General features: G+C 47.8%; 1 protein-coding gene across 1 annotated transcript in view; it reads right to left on the bottom strand.

Annotated features, from left to right (window-relative positions):
* Positions 1–21,630, bottom strand: part of LINC01750 (long intergenic non-protein coding RNA 1750) — a 46,850-nt gene that overhangs the window by 20,630 nt on the left and 4,590 nt on the right. The window contains exons 3-4 of the mRNA XM_027772290.1: positions 21,418–21,628; positions 2,609–2,657 (exon numbers count right to left, since the gene is read on the bottom strand). Of these exons, the coding sequence (XP_027628091.1) occupies positions 2,609–2,657; positions 21,418–21,628 (260 nt within the window). The remainder of the gene's footprint in view (positions 1–2,608; positions 2,658–21,417; positions 21,629–21,630) is intronic.

Here is a 21,630-nt window from a genome sequence, read left to right as displayed (position 1 = left end):
ATATATATATATATATATATGTATTTTCAAAGAATGCCAAAAGAAAGAAGGAAGGCAAAAGGAATAAAGGTCTCAACCTCCCCATTCATCTGCTGTGAGGTACATATGGGAAGACATCTGTGAAGGTACTGTCAGAGGCAGGGTGTGACACCAGTTGTGGCTCACAGGCCTTAGTTAACCCTTTCCTCCCAATTTGAAACAAAAAAATTTTTTTTGCAAGAGCGATTCTGTACTGTCACTCATAACAGATTTATAGCAAGACCATCCAGCAACAATTGGATAATATATTTCCACTCTCCTTTATCAGAAGATGTAGAAGGTAAGATGTAGAAGGGGACAGAGCTCTCACCAGGAGAGTCTAGGGCTTGAGTCTAGAAGGATCTTCATTATGCTAGGGTCTGAGGTCAGCTGCCTGCAGCACTCTCCCTCCCTATCTTACAGCAGACAAGCTAATGTGGACATACACAGACAGTGGTAACCTGGACCCCAAGGAGGACCCAGGAAATGATGACCTTATTGCTAGCAGAGTTTTCCATTGCTATTTCTCTTTCTTGGCTTTTATTGCTTGTAGAGTTAAGAAGGAGATTCACCCCCCAGGGAAAATGACTGTGAGCAATTCACCAGGCTATCAGGGCCAGCTATGTTTCTAGGAAGTGAATACCAACTCAGTAAGAAGGACAGTGAAATAATTATCAGCTAAATCCTGTCTCCACAGATGCCTGTACCATTAGCCATTTCTGTGTTAAGCATTGTCATCAATATGTAGAGACTCTATTTCAATTTTACTTGCTTTATTCAGGACAGAGAGTGTATGTGTACGCATGAGAGAAAGAGAAAAGGGAGAAGCAGCCATGAGAGAGCGTCATCCCGCCATGATCCCCTTTCCACAACCCTCCAGCTCATCAGGATCTTGGGCAGATGTGCTTATGCCCAATGTGCTTTCAGGCCAACCCGTGGATCCAAATCTATGGCAGCCATGTGGCTTCCGCCACCAACATTCAGTTTGCTACTGACAGTGTCATTCAACTGGGCCAAATCTTCTCTTTAAATATAAATTTTCCTTGAAAGGGTAACATTTAGAAGAATTAGCTTTAAAATTTTCATTCAATGATTATTGAATATTTATGCTAGACACTCTTCCAAATCCTTGAGAATATAGGCAAATGAAATAACCACTGACTTTAATAATAAACAGCATAACAATAATAATGGTGATGATGATAGCTAACACTTTCTGCGTGTTTATTGTGTAGCAGAAATTCTTCTAAGCTCTTTGTATGCATTTGCAAACAAACTCTTCCAACAAAACTGAGGTAGATAACATTATCTCTGTTTACCGGATAAAGAAACTGAGGCACAGAGAAGTTAAGTAACTTGTCCAGGGTCTCATAGCAGGTAAGTAGTGGAGTTGGTAAACTTTATCTGACAGATATTTTTCCAGAAGGAAGCAGTAGCCAAGAGTTGCAGGCCTGGGTGCTGTCTCCCTGTGTTGTGAAGAGAGGACAGATGATTCAGGATGAGATACCAGATGATCTTCAGGCCCAGGTTCTACCCTGGTGACGTCGAGAAAAGATAACAGCCACACAGGAATTGGAGAATAGGTGAGAGAGACTCATCAAGCGAATAGGAAATTGCATGGAAACCAGCCAGGATGACTGGTGTATCCACCTAGTAACAGAAGAAGCCAGCCCAGGAAAAAGACCTGGGCTGAGTCAGGACACTGGGGCTGTGAAGAAAGTGATCGTTTTAAGAGTTTATTTCTTTCTTCTGTGAGCAAGAGAGACAGAGAGATAGAGAGACAGACCCCCACAAGGATTTTGACATCATGATCCACTCCCAGCCTTCAGCTAGCCCTGGACCAAACGCCCACTTGGGCTTTTATATTGAGGGAGGTCTCTGGACTTGAACTGTGAGCTCCCTCATGGAGTGCCATGTTCCTCCACTGCACTACCATCAGACCCCAAGAAAGCAAATTTTATTCAAAACTAGCACACTGCTTGGGGCCCAGACATCCCAGAGACAGAGAGGGAGATGAGAGAAATAAATCTTTGTCAGCAATATGGAAGTTGAGCAAGCTAGCAAGGAAAGACAGAATGACCCAAAGGATCTGACTGCAAGAGGAGTCAGCCAAGTTGGGAGTGAGACAGGAATGACCTGAAAACCCTGTGCCACACTTCAAAGTCAAGCTCAGCCAAGTTGAATGAAATTGAGAACGTGTGGCTTTGGGCCTGACTGAGCATCTGCAAACTCATCCTAAATGGCTCAGAGCTGGATTGACTTGCAGTCCAGAGACTCAGCTGAGCATATTGAATTCTGCAGGTCAAGGGGCACTTCTCTGGCCTCCTTCCCTTCTCATGCAAATTCAGGATATTCTACTGAAGAGGGAGAGAGTCCCTTGCAAAGTGCTCCCTGGGACATGGAATTGAGCTCTGAATAATAACTTCATTCACTTTCCAAGTTCTCTGCCAGTTTTCCCTGGCTAAGTGGAAGCTGTGTGCTTGCAGGGAAAGCCAGCCTCCCTCCCTCTGGGATGGATCTTCTAGGAACTGGGAGGCTAGAACAATGGAAGCAGGGAGAGACTGGGAGAATGGGGTGGGAATGGACTCACCTGTCACCAAGTCATATTCAGAACCAGGTCTGTGGCTCTCATTTGGGGGCTGAAAATAGAGGAGAGAAGAGACAAGTTTTAGTCTATTCTAGAAGAAAATGAAGCTTGGATTTTTTTTTTCTCCCTGATTAGCATTTTTATTGCGTCCCTCCTATTTGCTCTGCCTGCTCATAATTAAATACTGCCCATGGTGTCTCGTCTATCTTGGTAATGTTCTCTTGGACACCAATGAATTGGATTTTCTTTATGGACTTGCTCCACTGAGAGAAAATAAGGCTCAAGTTCTGTGGCTTCCCTAGCAGGGTGGGGCAGCTCAGGGGGTGTCTAGCACGGAGGTCAAGAGCCTCCTCACAGTAGTCTCAAGGTATCTGATTTGGGGTCATGGAAGGAAAATGAAGTAAGTGTCAGGTGTTCCTGTCCTCAGAGCAACCTCAGTGAAAGACAGCCCAGAATATAAGGCAGCTGAGTCTCTTCTACTTGGAAAGGCATGAGGCCCAGAGGCTGGCAATGACCCTAGCAGGTAAGAAGAGAGGGATGGAGAGACGGATGAGATTATCTAGGAGGGACACTCTAGACTTTCAGCCAGGACTCCAAACAGAGCCTTAAACTGGCTCTAATCATGATACTCCATATCTACCTAACTTGCCCTTGTCTTCTTCATGCACCCCCACCCCCACCCCACTCCAGTCTCAACCTGTAGACATGGCATGGCTGTGGTCCTTCAGGCCACCCCTCCTGTGTCATCACATTGTCTTGGCCTGCCGTTCCCTTGCCAAGCCTCTATAGTTTCCCTCCTCTCCTTCTCTCTCCCCATGTCCTAAGTAGCATCCATCGTATTGCCAAAGAGCTGCCTTACATTCTCCACTTTTTTGTCTACCTCTTCTCTTTAACCCAAGCCTAGCTATTCCCTCTCATCGTGTCCTACTTAGGTCACAATAAACAGTGGGTGAATTTGTGAACCTTCTCAAGTGCAGGTTTACTAACCTAGACCAACAGTACACATGGTCCCCAGATATGGTCCCCAGACCAGTAGTATCAATTTGCACTTGGGAACCCACTTGAAATGCACATTCCTGGGCTGCACCACAGACCTAGTGAATCAAAAACTCTGGGAGTGGGGCCTGGCAATCTGTTTTACCAAGACCTCCAGTGAGGTCAATGCCAAGAACGTTCCCTCAGCAGCATCTCCTCTGAAGCCCACGCCATCTATGCACTTGCTTTTTCCTACCAGCTAGAGACCCCAGGCCACTCACCCCTCTTCTGGAAAGATACTGACTACCCTGCCACTGGCAAAGGATCTGTGTTTGCCTCCTCTCTGTGCCTTCTCCACAACTTCTGCTCTCACATCCTTTTTTCTTGATTTCTTCCATGATCATGAGAAAGAGAGAGACATTATCCCCAAAAGTGTCTTGTTACCCCAACCCACCCGCAGTCTAAGCCATCCCCTGATTGCAGGCAAGTGTGTGCTCCGTGTACTCAGGGAGGTCTCCAGACTTGAACCTGAAACCTTCCTATATGAGTTGGCCTCTCAAACCATCACATTTTACTGTGGCACCACCATCCGGCTCCTCTGATATGCATATTTCTGACTAGCAGCCCTCTCCCAAGTTCTAAAACTACATTTCTTCTGCCCCTCAGGCATTTGGCTTTAAGCATAGCAGGTACCTCACTCACTGGATCTAAACAGAACTCCCTCAAACTGATGTTTGGGTTTTCTTAGTTCAGCTCATTCCCCATCTCAACTTCTGCCCAGAGACTTGCCCTTTCTTTCAACACTTGGTCCTTCTTCTTGCACACATGCTCCCACAGCCAATCAGTCACCAGAAGCCATAGGTTCTGTTACTTCCTGTTCTTGACTGGGTCTTCATCGTTAGTTCAATAGCCCTAGTCTAGGCGCCCCTTATCTCCCACTTCTGCCCATCCTTCTCATTGCTGCCAGAGTTGTTTTGCTAAAACACAGTTCTTACAGTGATGGTCCCTCATTGCCTACAGGATGGAACTCAAACTGAGCTTTCCTTTGTCTGGCTTTTCCTGCCTCGTTCGTTTCCTGCTACCCTCCTTGCTCACCCTACTCTGCCACCTGACATGCTCATTTTCATATCTCTGTGCATTTGCTCACAGTTTGGCTTTGCATGGAATGGCTTTCTGTCTCAAGAACTTCTTCTCACTCTTAAACATGCAACACAATGCATCCTGCCTTGTGTGTACTCTTCCCAAATAACTCTTTCTTCTTCTCCTAGCTCTGGGCTCCCAGAGTGCATCCCTTTTGCCTTTGTAATGGGACTCATCGTTCCATATTGCTCATTTGTTATCCTTCCTGGATTGTGAACTCAAGAGTCTCTGCATGTCTCAGTCATCATTGTCTTCCTAGCCCATCGCATGATTCTTGGTACATAGTTGAAGCTACACATATTTTTGTGTTGGCTTCATCTAGTTATTACTAAAACTCTAAGACTTGTAAACACCATCACTGATAATCTACTGTAACTTCCTAATCTCCGCTCTCCTATCTTCCAAGCTAAGTGATGGTGGCCAGGGGAAGGACCTCATTCCCCCACACACCCTCAGGACCTTGACTTTCAGCCTTGTCATTCATTGTGTCAAAATTTCTCCTGCATGAGATGGTGGGAGGAACAGCATTACTTTCTCCTGTAGTCTCTCCGAGGGATGGTTCCATTTCATTGCAGCTCAGCCTTGAGAACATCTAGATCCTCTCCACATACTCAGTAGCCCTGGGCTCTAGGATAAATCTTCCTCCAGCAGGGAAAGGAGTAAAGGGTAATTTCCCACAATCCTTAATCTCTCTATGAAGTTCTATCTTTAGCTGGCCAGAATTCTAAGTCTCAGAGCATAGCCACATGGAAATGGGCTGTCTAGGGGCATTTCTGTGGTCTGGGTCCTGAGCAGCCCCTCGAGTGTCTAAAGGTAAGCAACAATGCCTAACACAGCTTAGTATTTGCTGAATGAGTAACAAAATGCTGAGAAGCAGAAGATGCTTCAAAGTGTCCTCCCAGAATTGCCAGTTCCTGCCTTTCTAGCCTGCCTATTTCCAGAGTAAGCAGAAAGGAGTTAAGTCAGCAAAGACAGAGATGAAAAAACTTAGAAAGAGCATTTACCCATGATTTTCTTCTCTGTTTGCCTGTGAGAAGGACCTCTGGATCAGGAAAAGCATGCAGGTTTTCTAGGGCATTAATCCCTCCTCCTTTTTGCCCTCAGCACTGGGCTTGTGCCCTTCCAGGCTGCAGGCAGAAAGCGGTAGACAGACTAGCTTGGAGACAACTTTAAGTGAATTCAATTACCATAGCAACCCCAACCACCAGAATGGAGATTAGGCTCCAGACAGCAGCGATCCAGGCATCTAAGAGAGGCAGCAACCTGAAGGCCATTGCTATGAGACCTGGGGGGGGGGGATGTCTGGGAGAGAAGGGAGTACTCCAGCTTGTCTATCCAGCACCCCCAGTTCACCTGTGCTCTCAGGCTCTGCAGAACTCTACCCTAGCAGGTAGTGGGCATCTCCTACTTGGAGCTAGAGAGCCTGGAAGGAAAGTGGAGATCAGAACAATCAGCAGAGTCTTGCCTCCTGTTATCGTGTGTGTCCTACTAGGGATGGTCAGGGTACTAGTCTGCCTCTACACCTCACTGCAGCATAGGGTTTCCGAGTAGAAGCCCTGGAGTCAGACTGTGGGCTTTCAAATCTCACTTTTGTTCTATGCTCTCAAGCAGATTGCCAAACTTTTCCGTGCTTCCACTTCTCATCTGAAAAATGGAGATGATCATACCTGCCTCATAGGACTGTTGTAAGGAGAAAATAAGAATGCAGCTAAAGCCTCAGCACAGTGTGTGGCACACAGTAAACAGCAACAAAAGTTTGTTGTCACCATGTCATTGCTCTTGTCCTTCGTTTCATGATGACAGTGAAAATTCCAGACGCCAGCTCTTCCTGGTCCTAGTGGCCTGCCCTGCTGACAAGCACTACCTGTCAGGTTGAAGCACCCAGCTTGAGGCAGGCAGGGAAGGTTCCCAGAAGACTGACAAGTTGGGTCATAGCAGCTGATCCTCTCCAGCTCCAGAAACCAGTCAAAGCCCCAGCAAAGTGCACAGGCTACCTGGAAAACAGATCTGGCCTTGCCTACTCATTTCCATCCAAAGCTGTTAAACAATTCCATGATCACTTCAGTCCAACAGAGCTGCTATATTCCCTCATCTGTAAAGTGGGGATAAAAATAAAGGTCAATTCAGAGAAATAGATCTGATAACCTAGAACTGAGGGTGAGGGTAGGCACCACCTTTACAGCCCTCCTCTTGTATGTGCGGGCTTTATCTCCCATGTGACATGCAAGCAGCCAGAGGCAAAGATGACCCTTTTTAGTAAAGTGAAGGACTCGGGACACCAGCTGGGAAGGATATTGTGCTCTGCTTGGAGGGGATGTGTTCATTGTTTCTCACTTGCTTTTGAGCTGGACCTAGTGCCAGCCACTGGGATTGCCAAGTCAAGAAAGACTTCAGGGGTTCAGCTATGCTGTGAAGAAAGACCTCAGAGGAACACAACATGAGGTGGTTTGTCAGGAGGAAAGTGTGTGTGTGTGTGGGGGGGGACACTTGGGGTAGAAGAACCAACCCCTCAGAGGCAGCAGAGCCAAGTATCAGAGAGGCTTGGCATCTAGAGCACTTGAGAGGAGAAACACAATTTCGCCCAGTGTAGAACTCAGAGGGAGGACTCCGCAGGCAGAGAGAACAGCAGGTGCAAAGAGGAAGCGCGAAAGGCCTGGTGCATCTGGGGGAGGGTGAGAAGTTGGGGGTGATGAAGCACATGCATATGCGCATGTGCTTGTGCATGTGTGTGCATGGCCCGTGCATAGGCTCGTGCATGCTGGAACACAATAAGGAGCTGGAAAGAGGAATGGCTGGGAAGAGGATGAGACCCAAAAGTTAATCTCTTATCTCTCAAGTGATCGATCAATAGGCAGTTCTATAAACCTCTAGATATTGTGGCCTGCTAGGCTGAGATTTGTTCAGCCTTATTTTCAAAATTCATTTCCCTATAGCCAAAGGAGTCGTTGAGCTTGTTTTAGGTTAACCCAGCCTGTTTCTGGAGGGCTGCATCACTCTCGAGTCTTGAATGTGCCCAGGGGACAGCTTCCTGCATCCTGGCATAATATGACTATGGCTGAAAAGCACCCTGAAAGAGCTCTAGCCATCCCTCCTGGGAGGGATGCACCTCCTCCCCCAACCAGCCCTGCACTGAGTCCCAGTGCACCAGATTGGAATGTTATCTACCTACTGGCACAACAAGCCTGGGATCGTCCGTACTGCCCATGTCAATTTTCTTTTAGAGTCTAATTTTCTCTTTTCTTTAAATTTTGCTATAGGGTGTCTGCAGTCACTCATGGGGATGGAGGGGAGACAAAGTAAGAAATTACCCCTTACCCCCACCCCAGAAAAGATGGCCATGCTGCAAATCCTTCTCCTCCATTCTCCTCTCAGGAGTTTGGACACACGTGGACACACACCCAACATGACTTTCAAGCAACCAGTTCTGGGACTCAAGCTGCTCAGTCAGCCATGTGAGATCCAGCTGCCTTAACCTCCATACCACCTGCTGGCTCGAGTCTGGATTATTTATACCTCCAACCTTTGTCTCTCAGGCCCTCTCTTGTCCATCCGCAGTACCACTGCCCTAGTTGAGGCCCTCATCATCATTCCTCTCCTGAAACACTGCACTAGCTTGCTAATTGGTCCCCCTGCTTCCCATGTGGTCCTTCTCAAATCCATCCACCACACTGGCTGGGCCAGAGTGGGTTTTTCAGACACAGATCTGTTTGCACCGTGCAGACTGAAGCCCTTGCATGGCTCCCGATGGCCTGTAGGATTGTGCTCCTTAGCTTGCCACACAAGACCTCCTCGGCCAGGGTGGGCTCTGCCTCTGGTTTCACCCTGCAGGCCTATGTCGAGCTGCTTCATGCTCCAATGTCTTCACTCTACCTGCTGTTCAAGTCATCCTCACGCTCATTTGGCTGACTCCTGCCTCATGTCCCTCAGCTCAGATGGCATCTCTGGCCACTCAGGGTGGACTGAGTGCCTCTTCCCTGGGATCTCCTCTCTGTCCACATGCACCCGCATCATATGGACTAGCACTGTCACTCCCACAGCTGGGCAAATACTTGCCTCCTACTTGTTTTTTGTTTGTTTGTTTTTGAGAGGTTTTTGCTATAGGGTGCGTGCACTAGCCAGAAAGACAGAGAGAGACAGAGAGACAGAAAGCAAGAAGTCACCCCCGAGGGGGGATGGCCACACTGCAATCCCTTCTCCTCTATTCTCTTGGGATCCTGGGCACACACGCATACGTGCCCGGCATGAGTTTAAGCCACCTGGTCCGGGACTCAAACCGCGGTCGACTACATGGGAGTTTAGTGACATAGCCATTACGCTAACTGTTGGTCCTTCCTATTTCTTTATCTGAAAAAATGGAAACAATAATAGATCTTCCTCCTGGGACTGTTTTGAGAGTTTGTGAACCTTGGTCCTATTCACCCCTCATGTTTCCTTAGCGCCAGATGAGGTTTTCCAAAGCTAAACATCAGTGCAGAGCTCATCGTATGAGCTTTGTTCCAAGAACACAGGGCCTCTGTCTACCTCATTCACTGCCACATTCCTAGCACAAGTTAGCGGGCATCAGTAAGTATGTGCTAAGCAAATGAATGATTTAATGAGTGCTTACTGGATAAAGATTTCAGTTAAAATTTTTTAACTTTATTTCTTCCATGAATGAGAGAAACAGAGATAGCACTCCCAAAGGGGTTTTGACCTCATAATCCTTTCCTAGCTTTAGCCAGCTCTAGATCATGAACCCATGTTTGCCCAGTATGTTCAAGGAGGTCTCTGGGTGAGACCCTGGAACTTTCTCAAACCTTGCAGAGTCTTGTGTTAGTGCTGTACCACTGTCTGGTCCCCAGGTTCTCCTGTTAATATGTAGGTGGGGCAGGGGATATAGACAAGGCAATGCATACATGCATGTCCTGGCCAAAACAGTACCTTGAATTGAACTTGAATTAAACTTGGTAGCACTAGAATAGGATAAAATGGGAGGTAAAAGGAATCTTCTAGGGAAAGACAGGTGGTAACCTGCTCCCCTCCCATCCCTGACCACTATACTACTGCTGTAAGCAGCTCTGTAATTTACTGAAGTTGTTGTTTCCTTTTTGGGTCCACTTTAAGAATCTGGAGTGGAGAGGGAACCTGCTAACATTGAACCTGTATTTGTGAAATTGACTCAGACTCGCTAGTTAAGACGTCATGAGCTTAGCCATTTGGGGATTCTAGTCAGTCTGGGTGGGAGGAACACCCCCATGGAACTATTACAAAGGGTATTCACCCTCTCATCAACAAAGGACAAGGAATGTTTAAACTTCTTTAAGCACATGGTGGTTTTGTTCTTCTTTGTTTTTGCTTTTTTTTTTTTTTTTTCTGACACTGAGACCGGCAGTCTCCATTCTTTATGGCCCTGGGCATGATTTAACACATACACTTTAAAAATGAAAGAACAACTTCTTAAATTTGCAGTAAATGTATTGTTCAATAGATTTGATTTACTAGTTATGAGCCATCGAAGAGCCGCCATGGCAATTTATCGTGATATTGTCTCAGGCGTTGGAGTCACTGCCTCTCTCTGCTAGGATCCCCATAAAAACAACCTGATGCAGGAAAGACTCACAATGCATCTAGGCACCAGCTTCGAGACACTCCCACACCCCATTCTGTGTATCTGGCCCCTCTTTCTAAGGTCATGTCAGGTTGAAGGAAGGGTAAGGTGTGGCCCATGGATTTAGAGTCATTGGTTCCTAAGAGGTTATTTGGGGTAAAGGAGCAGAGGTTTCTGAGCATCACAGCTTGTGATTTACAGGGTTCTCCTCACATCCCTGGCGACTCCATGGAGGGATTAAGTACATGAAAATCTCTGTGTGTACGTGCGTGTGCATGCACATTCATATCTGTGTTTTGAAGGGGAAGATGAATCAAGATTCTTAACTTAGCAAGATTCAGAAGGGTCAGGAACTTGAGATACATCTCCGTAAGATATACTCTCTGCTTTTGATTCTTGAACTGTGTTCCACTTGCACTTCCCCAGGGATGGCTGGGAAGTGTGGTAAGTTCTATAGAAGGGAGTGGAGTGGGGCATAAGTGTTCCCAAGCTAAGCAATACATGTGGGTGTTAGGTAAACAGAGGTGGGGAAGAAGGACAGAGTTCCCACAGAACGAGCAGCCTAAGCAAATACTCAGTAGTAAAAGAAAACCTGGGGGTTTGGAGAACACAGCTCTTTGATATAGCAAGAGCACCAGCTCAAGAGGTCCAGGAGTAAAAGTAGAAAAGAAGAAGTAGGCAAGGATTTGATGGCAACATGAGACATGCTGAGATATGTTTACTCAATTCTGAGGGCAGTGGGGATTTACAGGATTTCAACCAATGGGCAACACAGTTGGATTTTTTTGAAAGTTGCACTAGCTGCTTTGTGAGAAATGGACAAAGTACTGGATTCTTTGGGTGGCCTTCTATTTTTGAAAAAGTCTCTGCCTATTCATACCCAGTCAGGACTCACAGCCTGGGTCCTCTGTCACTCTCTTGGTCTTTGATGCTCAGAACCTGCCTGGGTGCTAGGGTGAGAATGAGATGCTGGCCCTGCTCTCAGGGAACACAGTCTAATGGGAGCAAACAAGGCTGTTGCTACTCTGCTGCTTCTACTGCTGCTTCTTCTTCTCTTCTTCTCCTCCTCCTCCTCCTCTTCTCCTCCTCCTCCTCCTCCTCCTCCTTCTCCTTCTCCTTTTTCTTCTAAGAGATTTTTGCTATAGGGCACATGTGCTCCCCAGAGAGACAGAAAGCGAGAAGTCACTGCGGAGGGTGCCGGGGAGAGGAGGATGACCACATCACAATCCCTTCTCCTCCATTCTACTCTTAGGATTTGGGGCATGTATGCACATGCACCTGGCATGAATTTTAAGCCGCCACGTCCAGGACTTGAACTGCGGTCAACTACGTCAGAGACCAGCAATGTAACTATTACTTCATCTGCTTCTTTTTAAGGAAATTGTATGCAAAGTATGTTACTTAAGAATACAGAAGGGCCACAAGATTACAACCAGAGGGTTAGGTGAGAAAGGAACAAAGCTCTAAGTTGTTCCAGGTCAGGAGAGAGGCCTCTATGCCTGTGGTAATCTCATCATTAGCCAGACTACCCTCTGTCTTCTCCTGAACGGTGCCTCTAGCTTCTCTCACATTTTCTGGGGTTCTGGGCAAGGGTACATTATGAATGCAGATCTGTGTAAGATAGTGTAGTCTAACAGAACCTTCTGTGGTTGTGTTATGTCCTGTCTGCACTGTCCAGGGTGGGAGCCAATGTGGCCAATGAGCACTATTGAAATGTGACCACTGCAATTAGGAAGGTGAACTTTTCATTTTAATTAATTTAAACAGCTTCATGTGGCTAGTGTTTCTCCTATCAGACAGCACAAACTGAAGACATGAAATTCTTGAAGTTCTATCAAACGTGAAGCACAAAAGAGATTCTTAGAAGCAATTCTTATTTGTTGTGCCTGGTGGTGATGTGGTACAGAGGAAGATTTTCAATGTTGGCATAGTGAGACTTAGGACTTAAATCCTGTCTGGGCCACCGTATTGATCAGGGCAGGTTTATTACTTTAAAGCATATCACCCAAATTTCGGCAACCTAACATAAAAAAAAGTTACTTTTTGCTAATTTTACAATCCAAAGAAAAGTCAGGAAGGGTCTCTATTCCATACAGTCATCCAGGGACCCAGGTTCCTTTCTTCTTGTGGCTCTGTCCTCCTCTAGGCCCTTGGAATTCTCTCCATTCAGCCAGAGAATAAGAAATAAAGAGAGCATGAAGGATTCTCCTGGATATGCTTTCTTTCTTCCTTCTTTCCTTCTTTATTTTTCCTTGTTGCTAGAGGCCATGTGCACTCACCAGAGAGAGAAAGAGAGAGGAAAAGGAGAAAACATGCTTTTCATGGGGAATAGTCATGCCACAACCTCTTCTTCCTTCTTTTTGGGGTTTTGGGCATATACACACAGGCATACAACTTGTTTCTCAAGCCAGCAGGTCCAGGACTCAAACCACTGGGATGGCTACGTGGGATCCAGCTGCCTTAACCCCCCCCAGGGGTCATCCAGAGCCAGCCCCTCCTGGATATTTCTTATAGAATTTATCTATGTTACTTTGGCCAGAATTTAGCCATAGAGCCGAACCTAACTGCAAGGGACCCTGGGAAACGTAATCTAGTTGTATTTATGGAAAAGGGAAATTCAGTTTGATTAGCCTATAGTCAGTCTCTGCCACAGATAACTACTAGATATGTGACCTACGGTTTTAGTTTTATCTGTAAAATGGGAATGAAATAAGAGTTTAAAGTTAAATGAAGTGATGCCTGTGAGAAATGAGAAGTCCAGTTAGGATTCACAACTGTGACTCTTGCCTCTTAACTTAGGTTCTGTTGCTACCCTGCTGCACCAAAAAGCTTGCACATGGAGGCACCACTACCAAGCATTTTATGTGTGCCCTTTCCTACCCAAGCAACAGGATAGAATCTGGTTAGTCCTTGAACTGCCTAACCCAAGGACCACTCCTGGACACACAGGCAGGTCCTAGACAAATGTCTTTTTCATGGGGAATAGTCATGCCACAACCTCTTCTTCCTTAGCATCATGGGGGCAAGGAGAAAGGACTCTCCCCTGGAGAGATGGATTTTGCTGGCTATAATGAGGGTGCAATTACTAAAGAACTTTCAGAGGAAATTATGTGATATCTCTAATTTGCTTCAAAATTATGGGATGAGGGGAGTGGGGTATAGGTGAAACATGATTGACATTAAGTTGATAATTATCAAAACAATATGAGGGGAATCAGCAGTTAGCGTAATGGCTATGTCGCTGGACTCCCACGTAGTCGACCGCGGTTCGCATCCCGGACCAGGTGGCTTAAAACTCACACCAGGCGTGTGTGCGTGCAGCCCAAGATCCTGAGAGGAGAATGGAGGAGAAGGGATTGCAGCATGATCATCCCCCCTGGGGGGTGATTTCTAGTTTTCTGTCTCTATGTCTCCCTCTGTCTGTCTGGCGAGTGTACGCGCCCTATAGCGAAAACCTCTCCAAAAACAAACAAACAAACAAACAAACAAAAACAATATGAAGATTCATGGAGGTATATTATACAATTCTCCCATCTTTTGTATATGTTTAAAATTTGCCATAATAAAAAAAAGAACTTTTTAAGAACCGTGAAGACCCATCTTTAACAAGGATTTTGCAGAGAAGTCCAGAAAGCTCATATGACCTTGCAGCATAGGGACAGTAGCTGGGCTGTCTTTGTTTACTTGTTGACTCACCAAAGCAATTAATGATTTTGCAGCTGGGTCTCTTGCAAACCCAGCAAGGCAAAAACATCCAACTCCAGCCTTGAGCTCTGGAGAAAAAAATGAACTTGAATATGAGTATCAACGATGCACAGTGCTGAAGGGGACCTTGGCATATATCAGCTATGCCTGTTTACCAGGAGGAGGTTAGCATATGAAATTGGAGCATGTGTCCCCTTATTATAACACTTTTGCAAAGGCTGGAGACCAGATTTCCTAGCTGCAAAATTCTGCTTGTAAATGTGTCAGAGTCCAGTTTTATAAGTGGATGGTGACTCTTGAGCCAATATGAGCCTCCTGGAGCCCTTGAATTTCCCCTATTACTCTAATGAATGCCTGAAATCCTACCCACACTGTTTCCCTATCTTGGCTTAAGATCCTGTACAATGTGACCATTGTATCTCTGGATGGGATAGTCACTTACATATTGGTTTAAAGTAGTTTATCAGTTCTTACTGATGAGGAGGGAATGGGAGGAAGTAAGCACTTAAAGCTCCAGGCTGCTGAAATGGGGTACCACTGAATGCAGAGAGGAGCCAATTTAAAGAAAATGGCTAGGGGGAGCAGTTAGCATAATGGCTATGTTGCTTGACTCCCACGTAGTCGACCGTGGTTCGCGTCCCAGACCTGGTGGCTTAAAACTCACGCTGGCCACGTGTGCGTGCGTGCCCAAGATCCTGAGAGGAGAATGGAGGAGAAAGGATTGCGATGTGGCCATCCCCTTTGGGTGGGGGGATGATTTCTCACTTTCTGTCTCTCTGTCTCTCTCTGTCTGTCTGGCAAGCGCATGCGCCCTATAGCAAAAACCTCTCAAAAAAAAAAAAAAAGTCTTGAGAGCAAACTTCCCTGTTTTCATGTTTTTCCTGAGGTCCAGTATGAACAATAATCACATGGGAAGCACTCGGGTGACCTGTCTAAACTTCTTCACAAATGAACACTCTTTGTGAAGCTTTGCCCACACCCATGTATTCAGTTACAGTACTGTAACAGTCAACACTGTTATTTATTATTGTATAGGAGACATGTTGTATTCATTATCTAAGTCAGCCCTCACGAACCCTATGAGTTCACATCATCCTTATTACCCATTTTGCAGGTGAGAGAACTGAGGCTCATAGAAGCAAAGTGGCTTGCTCAAAGTCACACCGCTGGTAAATGACAAATCAAGATTCAACACCAAGTCTAGCCAGAGCCCATGTTCTTCCCATGAAGTCTCTATTGTCCCAGATTTGTTGATGTCATTTTCATATAAGTTTATAATTAAAATTCAGCAACTTTTGGTCTTGGCATCTCCTTGAGCTATGCTAGGGTTTTGACTAGTGGGCTTTTTTTGAAAAAAAAAAAAAAAAAAGTGTATTAGGGCCAGCAGGTGGCATGGTGGCCAACAATCGTTCAAGTCCTGGACCTGGCAACTTGCTTTCTCACTCTCTCTCTCTCTCTCTCTCTGTTCCTCTCTGGCCAAATTTTAAAAATGAGTAAGTAAATAAATAAAGCTAAATAAAATAATTATTTTTAAAAAGTTTATTTATTTATTTCCATAAGCAAGAGACAGAGAGAGACAACACCCTGAACAGGGTCTTGAGGCTGCAATACAACCCCAGACTCAGCCACCCTGGAGCACAGGCACGCACACGCCCAGTGTACTCAGGGAGGTCTCCAGACGTGAACACAGAACCCTCTCACATGAGCCAGCCTTATAAAGTGTTGCATTTCATTGCTGTGTCACTGTCTGGCCCCATAGCAAATGGGTTTCTGATGGGCCCCTATGCTGGCTTTTATGGCAAGCACAGTTGCACAACCAGCAATACTTCCAACTGACCAGGTCCTGGCTGCCCCCAAAGAGGTGATATTCTGGGGATGTGACTGACATTCTGCCAGAAAGAAAACAGTTCCCTGAAAACCAATCTGGTTCAAGAGAAGAACACTGGCTAGGTCTCTGCAGGCAGCATTGACAGAGGCTCACTTTGTAGATACAAAAAGCTTTCCTTCCTTCTCTGCTGGAGGAGGGGTGCTTTGGGAGTCTTTTCATCTAGGATCAGCCAAAAATCGAACACCCTCATCCTTTCTGTCCTCATACTTGTGCTTAAGATCAATCAGATAAAACCTGGAGATTGACCAGTTGACAAATTTATCACAGATTGTCAGTTGCATACAATCAAGAGAGTCACGTGAGTGACAGCTAAAATGGATAATGCAAATGTACTGAGCATCTGCAATGTGCCAAGCACGGAGGTAGGATTCAGAAAAGGCTAAGACTTGCCTTGCCTCAAACAGCTTAACGGCCAGAGACGGCTATAACCATGCAGATGGCTGAGGCCACACAGGTCATAAGAACTATATTTGAGATAGGAAGGAAGGAACTGCAGAAGTCCAAAAGTGGGCAAGCTCCTGGAAGAGCTTTAACAATACTTCTCATGTGACTTTGCACTGGGTATTTAAGGTTTGAGGCTGAGTGGATGATTGCTAGGGTGACAGATGGAAATAAGAAATAGCAGAGGCACCCTGGAAAAAGGTATGGCAATGTGCAAAGGCATGAAGACATGAAAGGATGAGATGTTGTCAGGTAATGGAGCAAAGGTCTGTGTGCTAGAAAGAAAGGTGTAAGTGGAAGCAGGTAAGTTCAGAAAGGATGACATGATCGGAACAGGGTTTTAGAGGAAACCATTGCCTGCAGAAGGAATGAAAGTGGTGAGAAGCACAGAGGTGCCTGGGTACAGACACAGAGACACTCTATGGATAGACACAGGGTCAAGGAGAGCTCAGGAACAGGCCTTAAGCATCTGAGTGAACTTGAAACCGTCGGCTCCCATAGACTCTCCAAGAGAAAGTAAAGGGCAGGCCGAGGAGCAAAGAACACCAAGGATGGAGCCCATGGAAGCACCAGCATACAAGCCAAAGGAGACACCAAGGAGAACGAAACAGTCACTGCCCCTAAGAGCTGTACCCCCAGCCTCCACCCACCCTCCTCCAAATTGTTTCTAGCAAGAAACTAAACAAATGATTACAGTTTCCTTTATTTTTCCCTCCCAGTGCCTGTCTCCCCTGCTCATACTTGCTTTCCTCCTCCTCTTTCATCCTCTTCTTTCCCTGGCCTCTCCCTAGGAGAGGCATTTTGATGAGCAGAACGCCTTCCACTAAGGCTACGCCTCTCCCAGGATCTGCCTTGGTTGGAGTAGGTGTCTGGCAGAAAGGCCACGGCAAGGGCTGACTTTCGGGTGTTCCACTGGAGTCCCACAATTTTGATGGCCTCTCACTTGCCATGACTGGTCTGATTGTACTGACTAGTGACATGACTACACAGGCCAATGCTCAGGAGTGCACCCCTGGCCTCTGGTCCTAGGGCACAGCTCCTGGGCATGTTCACTACCACCACCACCTGCCTCTCCTTGTAAACTAGGGGGTGCCGAGTCACTACCATGCTTTGGAATCCCTCAGGAAAACTTCACCCTGAAGAAATCTCAGAGGGTGAGCCCCAACCTGGATGCACTAAGCCCCCACCCCCACACTCATCCCTGCATCCCTGTGGAAACGAAATACAGGAGAAGTCAACAGAGCTAGGCCAAGAGGGCTCCCCTCAGGGCAGACCCTTTCTCTAAGGACCATTCTACTCTCAGAAGAGAACAACAGCATCCTGGGACAGCGGTAAGAAGGCGAGTTCAGAGCCTCGCTCTAGCTATGCATCTTGGTATCCCTCTGCAGTGTCCCTCTCCATCAACCTCCTCCAGTTTTCCCATTTGAGAAAGAGTGGTAATATCTGTCCTGCAGGATTATCAAAGACCTAGCAAGGAGCCCAGCATATGGGGACTTTGTAACTTCAGGGTTTGATACAATCCAAGGATGCGGTGTGGCCTGGGAGCCCTTTGGGCAGTCCTCCTCCTCTCAGCCCTTTAGAGCTCCCCTTCCCGTTAGTGGCCTGCAGGGTCCCCATCTTCTTTCTCCATCTGTTCAAGAGCTGAGAGGAAATAAACTCTGATGGCAAGATGGCAACTGAGTAAATGGTCATATTTCCACCCTGTGGAAAGGGGTAAGAGGCAATGGCAGCATCAAAGTGAGAGGACCTTAACCCAAGGGAAGGCTTGGGAAGAATGAGGGGCTACCCCTCTGGAGTCCCTCCCTGGAGCTCCATGTCATAAAGGTCTAGCTTGTATGGTTGAGTAAGAGAGACTGGGACCATGTGGATAATGACGCTCCTAGGACTTAACACTTTCAGCAAAAAATTGGTCACTAAGAAATAAACGCCCCGTGGACGTCTGACAGGGTCAAGCCCCTTCTTCATCTCCAGTTCGGAGACTTTCTCTATTCCTTCACCAGAAATATTCCTCTTCTGGAGCTTGGGAAATCAGCTATATTGACAAGGTGAATGTGACTCACTATGGGCCATGGCTTGGCATTTTTGTTACATGCATGGGCGTGTGTGTGTGTTTGTGTGTGTGTGTGCGTGTGTGTACAACCTGGCAGTTCTATCTTCCTCCCCAGACAGATATCACTGCACCTACTCCCTGCACCTCCTATCTTGAACAACAACCAACAATTACACTGCACTTCCCAAGCTCCAGACTGTCCTAAGTGCTCTATCTGTGATGGTTCATTTAGTCTTCACAGCAACCTTGTAAGATAGACAGTGTTATTTATTGCCATTATAGAGATGAAGAAGACGTCATGGCACAGAGAAGTTAAGCAGCTTCCCCAAGGTCACACAGCTAGTTAACAGAAAAGGCAGGTTCAAACCCAGGCAGTCTGACCTCCCGGTCTGTGCTTTTTAACCTCCAAGGTTGACAGACCCTGAATGTAGAAAGCATGCAAACTTCAGAGGCACAAGCCCACCCCCCACCCCCAAATTCTTGCATCACCATGGGGCAGATTGCTGAAGTAGGACAGCCTCAGTGAAGGTGGAAGCCACCCTTAAAGCCATACTGAGGCACAGCTCCAGAGAGCGAAGCAGAGCAGAGCAGCCCTGGGAAACAGCCACGCAAACACTCCAGCCAAGAAGCAGCGACTTTGAGTTGGGCTGCCTCTTGCCCTCACAGTCCACACCACAACGACAAGCTCTGCAAATAGCCGACAGAGCCACAGGACTAAAGAAGAATCTTCATATGTCCACAGCTTGGAAAGGACACACACACACACACACACACACACACACACAGAACAGTCATCCATAGGAGCACTGTCTTTAAATAGAAAAGATAGCCTGAAATACACCCCATGCTTGCGGGCTTTCATGCACAGACACACCCGGCCAGGGCCAGCGGAGTGACTGAACAAACGCCTCTGCTGTGCTGGTGGCAAGGGAAGGAAATCTAGTGCCCTGGCAGCTCCTGACTTTCAGTTCCTATTTAAAATGTCTGAATTGGGAGCATCGACAAGCTCCCAAATTAGCTTTTTAAATAGAAGCTGAGAGTTAAAGAAAAAGCGGCCGTGTCATGGGGGAAAAGCAACTGAAAATCCCGGCCAGGCCGGGCCAGAGGCGGAGAGGGGGATGGTGAGGACAGGCAGTGCAGAAAAGATGCAATGGAGGGCTGAGGAGCAGAGAGGAAGGGCAGCAGTTCCTGGCAGTGGCTCCTCCAGCTGCCCAATGCAAAAGACCTTCTTTCTCCCCATCACTTGCTCTCTCTTATTTTCCAGGTCACCTGTTTGTGGGAAGGGCTAGTAAATAAAAAACACACTGGCATAGACTAGAAATCCAAGTCTTTCCTATTTTCCTCTAGATCTTCAAGACAGAAAGCATAGCCACAGTGAATTCACTTTAGCAATGAGATGTGAACTGGGGAGGAGGAAGGTGGGGCAGGTAAAGGGTTGGAGATCTAAATGAGTGTCCTATCCTCAATAAGGTCCAATTGTCTCATCGATTGACCTCTCCAGGGAAGAGACCATATCCCCAGCTAACTGTCCTCCAAAGCCACTAAGCTGAGGGGCAGCCCTGGCCCCTGAAAGACCCCAAAGATGCAGAACAACGGGTGGGAATAGACAGTTGTTCAGACCTGGGCAGAAATAAAATACTGGGTTTAAACTCTCCAGAGTTGGGCCTGGGGTGGAGGATGAAAGCGCCCCTCCTGGGACCTGCTCACCAGAGTCTGAGACACCTTCTCCTAGAGGTCAGAGCAGTTCAGGTTGGCAGTTGTGAGAAAAAAAGCTCTTCCCCAGAGAAAGAGAGGAGAGACGTGGAGCAGCGCCAGGGCCTTCCCTGAATTCTTCCCCTGTCTGCCAGGGAGTGGCAGTGTTGTTAATCATTATTACTGTATGCAAATCAGTATGCAAATCTCTCGCAGCTTTGGGACTCCTGGCAAATGCTAATAGAGCCCACGCCCACCTCTGGAAGGGCCGGTTGTGCACCTTTCACAGTCATACTCAAGGGGTCTTGGAGGAGAGTGGGAAAGTGGGTGAATGAGGGGCTCCAAGCAGTCACTGGCCAGCCCACAACAGCTCAGCCCACAATTTCCCTCCTCCACCCCTCAATGTGGAACAGGGCTTGTGGTTCTCATAAACCAGAAACCCTGTTCTGGACTCAGTGAGATCCTCTTCCAGCTCTGGATCTAGAACTGCCCGTTCAAGCACGCCCTCATAGTCACCGCATACTTCACATTTCTCTGGGTCCCTATCTCGGCACGCACCTCTTCACACCCAGAACTGTGACCGCTGGAGCCAAGCGTTCCGGTCCCTGTTGAGGCACAGCGCTGCCTCGCTTCGCGAGCGCCAGGCCGAGATCCCGGAATTCCGGGCACCGCGGCCGGAGACACCGGGAAAGCCAAAGTAGTCAGTTAGCCAGCCGTGGGGACCGCGCCCTCTGCGCGCCACCGCCGGGAGGGAGGGCGTCTGGGCCAGACACACGGCTCGGCTCTCTGGGCACCTCTCACTTCCCATCCTGGGGCTAGGCATCAGGCAGGGGGATCCATGGGCTTCAGAGAGGCCCCGAGTGGCTGGGTCGGCTCCAAAAGGAAGGGGACGAGTTTGGGCGTGAGAGTTCACGCTCCCGATTCCAGACTCTCAGTTCTAGGTGCTGGGCACACGTGGCGGGATAAGAGGGCGAATCCCAAGCTTCCGGCAGTGCCCTCGCGCTCCAGGACAGCGGCTCTTAAGTGGGGTAAGCGCCGTATTCCCCCTTCCCCTGGAACCTCTCCAGCCGCGGTACACGGAGCTGAGAGCCCCCGGCAAGCCTAGCAGCTTATTCTGTGGCCGGCTCTACCTCGCCAGGTGGCCGGGCTTGGGCTCAAGCAGGTGCTGCTGCCGCGTGGACAGCCAGCGAGAAAGCGACACCCAGTGCCCCGCCCCCCCCGCGCCGACACGGGGCGCCCTTTGCCACCTCTGCCCTGTCCCCAGCCACACACGCCCCCGAACTCACGCTCACGCCCCACTCCCCGCGCCTCCCCCACCCCGAAGCCAAGCTCACCTTGCCACGCTCACCCCCGTGCCCACCCTCGCCGGCACACGCGCTCACGCCCGCGTTGGCACACTCCGCCACCTCCAGGCACACCCTAGGATTCCTCCACTCGCCCGGGGAGACGCACCAGGCTCTGCCTCGCCTCCCCACCCCCTGCTCACGCGCGCGCCCCTCTACGCGCACACACACACACACACACACACGCTCACTCACACACACCCT

This window comes from Tupaia chinensis, unplaced genomic scaffold (assembly GCF_000334495.1).
Source record: "Tupaia chinensis unplaced genomic scaffold, TupChi_1.0 Scaffold000270_2, whole genome shotgun sequence".
Classification (NCBI taxonomy): domain Eukaryota; kingdom Metazoa; phylum Chordata; class Mammalia; order Scandentia; family Tupaiidae; genus Tupaia; species Tupaia belangeri.
Note: the sequence above shows the minus strand (reverse complement) of the source record. Positions and strands in the feature narration are given on the sequence as shown.